General features: G+C 39.7%; 1 protein-coding gene across 1 annotated transcript; it reads left to right on the plus strand.

Moving 5' to 3' along the window:
- Window positions 1-2,503: 2,503 nt before the first annotated feature.
- GPR68 (G protein-coupled receptor 68) lies at window positions 2,504-4,575 on the plus strand. The gene has a single exon (XM_065636383.1). The coding sequence runs from the start codon at window positions 2,639-2,641 to the stop codon at window positions 3,713-3,715; it is 1,077 nt and encodes a 358-aa protein (XP_065492455.1). The 5' UTR covers window positions 2,504-2,638; the 3' UTR covers window positions 3,716-4,575.
- Window positions 4,576-7,357: the final 2,782 nt, after the last annotated feature.

Here is a 7,357-nt window from a genome sequence, read left to right on the forward strand (position 1 = left end):
CTCACGGCTGCTGCTGAGCAGAAGAGCAGTGTAAGACAGCTATTGCATAAGCAAGACTCCAGATCTTTGTTTTTCATCCCCATCTTTGAAACTGGGGAGGGTTGGTTAGCACAAGGCCAAGACACCTCTAACATCCAGCCTTTTCTTCCCGCGCCCCTGAAACAGCCCACTCCAGACCTTCCTCCAGGAGCAGGAAATGTTGCTGTAACCATAAGTGTATATTGTATTAGCATAACGTCATATCAATAAGAGTTTTGCTGTTCTGGCAAGACTTTTATGCTAAACAGAAATTATTTTTACAATAATGTTCTCCATGACGTAAACGTAATTTAATAAAACCATTTTTGTTCTTAGAGGAAAAGAAACGTTTTCTAAAACCAGGGCAACTGTAGGGTACATCTGCTTTTTCTCATACTGTGATCCATATTGACTCACCAGCTAACACTGAACAAGACTTAGTGCTGTTGAACTATGTTAGACATATAAAGACAGTTCTGACTTCTCAAAATTGTCTTCAGCTTTCACATTACTATTTGGCCTCATCAACAGGAGCTGGACACTGACTGGACACTTTTAGTTGGTGGATTAGATGATAGATCCTAGAGTTTTAGTCATTCGAGGCTATAACTAGGTGTACCAATCATCCTGAGCAGGCAAACTCTTACATGTAAAAGTCACCAAATTATTATACAGAAACGAAATGGTGCCAAATACAAACTCAAATACAATTGTACTTGGCCTGTGTCTCTGGATTGGAAGAAGTGGGGTGGGGTAAGTAGGTTATCAACCCTGCCTCAGCGAAGATTCTGTGCACAGTCCTTGTGTGTGTGGAGACAGGTGTCCTGTAGACAGAAAAGCTGTGTGATGGTTCTGAAGCCACTGAGAAATGCAGAGTGCACTGGATGCTGTTACAGGAGAGCTGATGGCCCCTAAGTAATAGTCCTTTGGGAAGTTAGTACATAACTTTAGCGAATAATTTCTTCTGTACATGTCTGCACTGCTGACATTATCATCATTACTCTGTTGGAAGGTTACTGCAGTCTCTTGGTGCAAAACTGAACCATCGGTATCTGTGACGAGGTCCCTGTGCAGCATTTCTCCTGCTGTGCTTGATTTATCTGTAATAACTATTGTGCCACCCACAGTGGAAGGGGTGAGTCTCTCAGTCCCTAAAGGAGCTCCAAGAGAGCGAGAGGAGGAGAGCAGAGCTAGCACTGTCCTAGACCTGACCACTCTTGCACACAAGTTGCGTTGGACAGTGAAGTTAGAAGATTTGCCAGAGGTGAGTTTACGTTCACCTGTTGTTTCATGACTGACTGTCTCTGAGATTCCCAATAACACTTTCCCTAAAACTGAGGCTGATGTTTGTTCTGTCTGTTAATGATAAAAAGAGGGAAAGCAAAGGAATGAAAAACATGTTCTAATTTTAAAATATTTACATGTGTCTTTAAGTCTGAACTAAAAGTCTTTGCAGGTTTGGTCACTTATTTCAGCCAGGCAATTCTTTTCTGGCCCAAAGGAAGTTGGTTTTCTTTTCAATTTCTATAGGAGTAGAGCCCACCACTGTTAAAAAAAAAAAAAAAAAAAAAAAAAGTGACAGTAACATCCTCAAGTCCTGCAGCTGACAGTAATTTTACTGTAGTGTCATCATGTTTTCATGAGGACTGCCTTGGAAAAATTTGTATGTTCCTAGACAGGACAGAAGATTATGACAAAAATACAGATCAGGATAGTAAACAGGAAAAAACAACAAGGCCTCATCTTTGTCCCTGGATGGTGCTGTCTCCTTATATTCATATTCAATGAAGATGAAAAGGAAAGATAATATATAGATAGTAACAGTAAATGAGTGGTTTTGAGAGTTGATGGCAAATGAGGAACCTGTGATAGCATGACCTGCAGAACTCAGACCACATGAATACCCTGTACCTGATTTTTATAGTCTCCTTCTGACAGAGAAAGACAGCTGGCCTTCAGGCTGGTGTTTACAAGTAACTGTAAGAGACACTGCTAAAAACTCCATTTTTTTCATCCTGATGAGTTGAACTGCATATTCCATGGGATCTTGCTTCTAAAGGGAAATTTAAGAAATGGAAATTAAATACCAACGGTTTTGTGTCCCCTTCATCTTCTAAGGAAGTCTGAGTGCGTTGCTGGTTTGCCAGAGACATTTTTTTCCATCATGGATAAATCAAATTACTGCTTTTGTGCTTGATCTGCAAAACAGAAATGATATTTCTTCACCTTTTAGATACTTGCAAAGTTAAGTAATGACTGTTTGTAATTCGTTTTGAGGTTTATGAACACAAAATATTCTGGTACTTTTCTAGTAAGTACTAGGACTTATTCATATGAATCTTGATTTCCCAGACAGGCTTTATCTTCTATGAAAGACTATAAGAATATTTAGGGCTAGGAAAAGGCAGCTTACTGAAAACTGTAATATATATTTGACAATCATATCTCTTCTGAAGATTTACCTGTGTTTTACCTTCAGGTTATTAACATCCTGCAGCAAGTCATCACTTCAACTTGAACGACTGTGGAAGAAATAAGCAATGCATGAAACTGGATGAAATTAAATTTTCGATCTATTCATTCGGCACCCTGATGAGTGATACACAGGGAAAGGGAGAAGATGGTGAATTTCACAGAGAATGCAACTGAGAAGTGCAATATTAATCATGATATCCACCAGACATTATCCCCTGTGATATACATATTTGTATTTATATTAGGCTTGCCAGCTAACTGCCTGTCACTGTACTATGGGTATTTACAGATCAAAGCTAAAAATGAATTGGGTATCTACCTTTGCAATTTGACTGTAGCAGACCTGCTCTACATATTTTCTTTGCCTTTTTGGCTTCAATATGTTTTACAGCACGACAATTGGACCTATGATGAGCTGCTGTGCAAAATTTGCGGCATCCTCTTGTATGAGAACATCTATATCAGTGTGGGCTTCCTCTGCTGCATCTCCATTGACCGCTATCTCGCAGTAGTGCACCCTTTTCGGTTCCAACGGTTTCGGACTACGAAGGCTGCTGTGATTGTGAGCATTGTTATCTGGACCAAAGAAATAATTACATGCTGCTTTGTTTTTACACGCGCGGAGATCAGTATGGATGCTGACAGCCATGTGGTGTGTTTCGAGCATTACCCCATCAAAGAATGGGAGCACAATGTCAATTACTACCGCTTCTCTGCTGGCTTCCTTTTCCCCTTCTTTCTGCTGGCCTTTTCTTACTGTGGGATTTTACGAGTTGTCCACAAGAGTCATGGAACTCAAAAGAAGAAGAAAATCCAAATCAAACGACTGGTTTCAAGCACTGTTTTCATTTTTTTAGTTTGCTTTGGACCATACCACATCCTACTTGTGATTCGCAGCTTGTTGGAGAACAACTGCTCATTTGCTGAGAAAATATTTAATATTTACCATGTTTCTCTCCTGCTGACTACTTTTAACTGTGTTGCTGATCCAGTATTGTACTGTTTTTCCAGTGAAAGCACTTACCAGAACTTTGCCAAGATGCGAGACTCTTGTTTAACTCATTTAGGTTGTCTGAGGACTGAGATGAAGGAATCCTATCCGCTGAACCCTCCAGAAAGTCCCAACAGGCCACGGCATGAGCAACAACCAGGGTTGTTACAAATACCACATGATGGTGCTGAAATGAAAGACTCCTGCACAGCTAACATGGGCAGCCTATAGCATTCATCAAAAAAGGACGTTAGTCTAAAATCTGCAGCTGTGCCTGTGTTTGTGTATCCATCTCATTTATCCATGTATTACAACAATGTTACTTCCCAAAGGCTTATTAGCAATGCAGTACAGTGAGGTCATTTCTGGAGGTGCTTAGACCTTGGCAATAGTGAGGAAAACACAGGCTAAGTCAGCTCAGTACAATCACATGCCTGTTGTCATTATGGTACCACTCAAAACCTGCTATCTTGATGACTGCATTGACTGGAATAAGAACCACACTCATGGTGTGTGGTTCTGCTGAATTTGTCTTTAACTGCTTTCTGTTTGCCCCTGTAGCACCTCGAGAAAATAGTTCTCTACCAGCTGTCATCAGCTGTGGAAAAGGTTGGAGACAAAACAAATTAAATGTCCCCGTATGTACATTAAAAAAGAAAAAAATTTTAAAAAGCATTTCTGTAACATTCCTGTAACTCTTGGAAATAACTTCTCCTTCAGCCAGTTTTGAGGCCTGCAGAGATTGTGCCAGAACCAACCTTCCGAAACAACCAATCTAATAACGTGAAATGTTCTGGGAGAGCGTGCACAAGGAACGCAGCATCTGCTGAGACCTCCAGTCTGTTGATTGAGTGTTGAATCTCAGACTGCTGAACCTCATCATAAAGCTCCTATTGACTTCCAGAGGTAGGAGATCTCTTGGCTTTGATGCAGATAAATAATTGGATCTGTCGACTTGGTAAAGAACCGGAGGTTGTCAGTACATGAGGCATTTTGAACCCCAGAACTTCTCCTTACTAAGATTTGGATTGTGTCCTTCGCAACTTTTGTGTGTGGCATAGCATGGACCATACAGGCAATTGAATGTTAAATGGATTTAAATAAATAAATAAATGGAACTGTTAAATGGATTCTGTTTAAAGTCTGTTTTTTTTCCCACAAACACTATAGCTGAGGGTTTGGTCACTGTTTAGTAAATACAGTATCAGAAATATGGTGTATGAATGATCTGTTTCCTGTTTAGATAAAAACCAAAATAGAGGAATAAGTGGAGGTAATGGCAGCTAAAGATGTGGAAATTGTGCTCTATCGTATTGTTTCTACCACTTCTTCCTCTCTAGGTGTTTTTTTTTTTTCTTTATTATACTAATTAATCCTGTATGATTCTTCTTTGTGACCTGCCCATCATACCTTCTCGTATCTGTAACTGTTACACCATGAACAGTGCCTTGTCCTTTCACTTCTCCGGTTCCAAACCTTTCTTGAAATACCTCTCTCTCTGCAACCTGGAGCTGAAAACTTCCAACAGTATAATCAGTTTTGTTTTTTCTTTCTTTTTCCTTCTTTCTTTTTTCTTTTTTTTCTCTTCTTCCTTTTTTCTTAAATGTCAAAAGGTTCTCTAGACAGATGGTCTGCTCCTGGTATCCAAAGTATGTCACTGTAACACAGCTTTGCTTGTCATCAGTTTCTAAAAGACAATATATTCTAACAGTTTTCTGGAAAGCACCTTGAGAGTGCAGAAATTTAAGGAATGTGTTTATTAAAGAATGTTTTTATTGTTTTCTTCCTATATTTGTTCGCTCTGTGTTTGAAATAACTATCTTATGGTCAGATATGGTTAGGCAGACTACAGATCCTCTCCTCCCTCCTCTTGCAGAAAGAATTCATGTCCCCACTTCCAGGAGGGGATTAGGTTTGCTTAGCTTAATGTTGGGTTTGTTTAATTATTTTAAATTTCTTTATACTTAGACCACTCACCAAGCTGGATTAATTACTTCATACGTGTACTTTTTCTTCTGACTATTAGTGCTGTTTAGCTTTACTTTCTCTTAATCTTTCCTGTCATCTCCTGCCTGTACCAAGGAGGTGGTGAGGCAGTGATGCCCGGCTGCCAGAATGCTTGCGTGTTGTCAAGGACCGAGCCAACTACTTGGCCTCCCATGACCTTGGCAGGCTGTAGGACACACACGTGGTTTGTTCTAGGATGAAATATTTGTTGTCCTGTTTATGCTTTACTACTTTACAGTTAGCCATGTTGTTTAAATTAGACAGCTGGAATGCAGACCGTGCCATATTACAGCAAATTGTCATCTGAGGGATTAAGGCGTATTTGAGTTGGTGCTTTGAAGTGGTCAGCTCTTGGTCAGCTGCTGCAGTGTGACATCAGATGGAAAGCTGTGTCACAGAGCCCAGCATTCTGCTGCAGTTCTCAACAGTTACCCTGCTGACCCGCAAGAGAAGGGGTTTGGTTGGTTTTTTTTTCCTTTCTGTGTTGTAACTGTCAGGCTCAGGCTGCAGAACTGTAACCAATATGGGAGGAAGGTAACTCTCACCCAGAACTTTTCTTCCTGTCTCAGCCAGAACATATTCACTCAAGGGTCCTACTGTGGCTGCTAGAGATACCCTACACATTGCTATCAGATTAAATACAGCGCTTGAGACTGCATAGGAAAAGGGATTTTAAAAACACATCAGGGAAAAAGACAAATAAATTATTACATTTTCTATTTCTTCATTAAATCTGACTGTTGAAACTTGTATTTTGTGGGAGAAGGAGCAAAACCATACTAAATTAAGGGATTTTTTGGAGAAAAGTTAGTCTTTGGAAAGAATAATATACATTGCACGTATTAATGTAATGTGCCAGTAAGCTACTGAGCACATGGTGCGCAGAGAAGGAAATCAGCTGCCTCTTCTCCCAAACAGACATTTTTAAATGATGCCAACTTCATTTGAGGGCTCTATGCAGCAGTGAACACACAGTGTGCTGCAGGGTTACTGGCATTGGCAAAAACCTCAAGCATTCATATATTTTACTTACTAGTTGTAGTCTGGAGACTTCTGAAGGAGCTATTTTCTAATTGTGAAGTTCAAAGATAGTTTAACTGCAACGTCCTTCAAGAAGGCTTTAAATAAAACCAATCTAAAAAAAATGACTGATCCATAAACGAACATTGGGAGCTTTGGTGAATCCGAATGTCTCACAGCAAGTCTGCCATTAAGATTTCTTTCATGTGAGTTTGACTGTTCTAAGTCTTTAAAAGCTGTGTATCCTCAACAACTTCAGAAGATTACTGTTCAAAGTATGCTGATGTTTGTAGTATGAACTGATTTTTCTCATTCTCAAAAAGTTATGTGTTTGTTTTGCATAAGAGAAGGAAAATAAGAGTCACCTGCCAGAAAGAAAAGCAGGTACAAGGTGTTGCTGGCTGCTGGAAGCCTGCTGTCCTTTGCAAAAAGCAGTGGCTAAACACAACTGCCATTCTCATCCTTTTAAAGCATGATAGTTTGGTGCTCGCCTTCTGTACCATTGTCATTATTTTATGACACGTAAAGCACCAGTTCCTGAGAGATACAGTGTCACATGTACCCTGACCTCTCTGCTGCCAGGGCTGATAACCAACAGAACTTCAGCCCTTACACTCGTCTGAAGTTAAAGTAAAATCACAGCTTTAAATGACAGAAGTCAGGCGCAATTCACAACCAGTTGTCATGTACTTGTTTGGCATTAGAAGGCCTTTGAGATATAATTGAATTTTGATTCACTTAGTCTCATCAGGAGCTGAATTCCTGTAACTGGAATTCATCTAAATGTTTATTTCCACAATTTTATTCCATATTGAATGCAAATGAATTTTAATTTCTAATGCTTTA

This window comes from Caloenas nicobarica, chromosome 5 (assembly GCF_036013445.1).
Source record: "Caloenas nicobarica isolate bCalNic1 chromosome 5, bCalNic1.hap1, whole genome shotgun sequence".
NCBI classification, from domain to species: domain Eukaryota; kingdom Metazoa; phylum Chordata; class Aves; order Columbiformes; family Columbidae; genus Caloenas; species Caloenas nicobarica.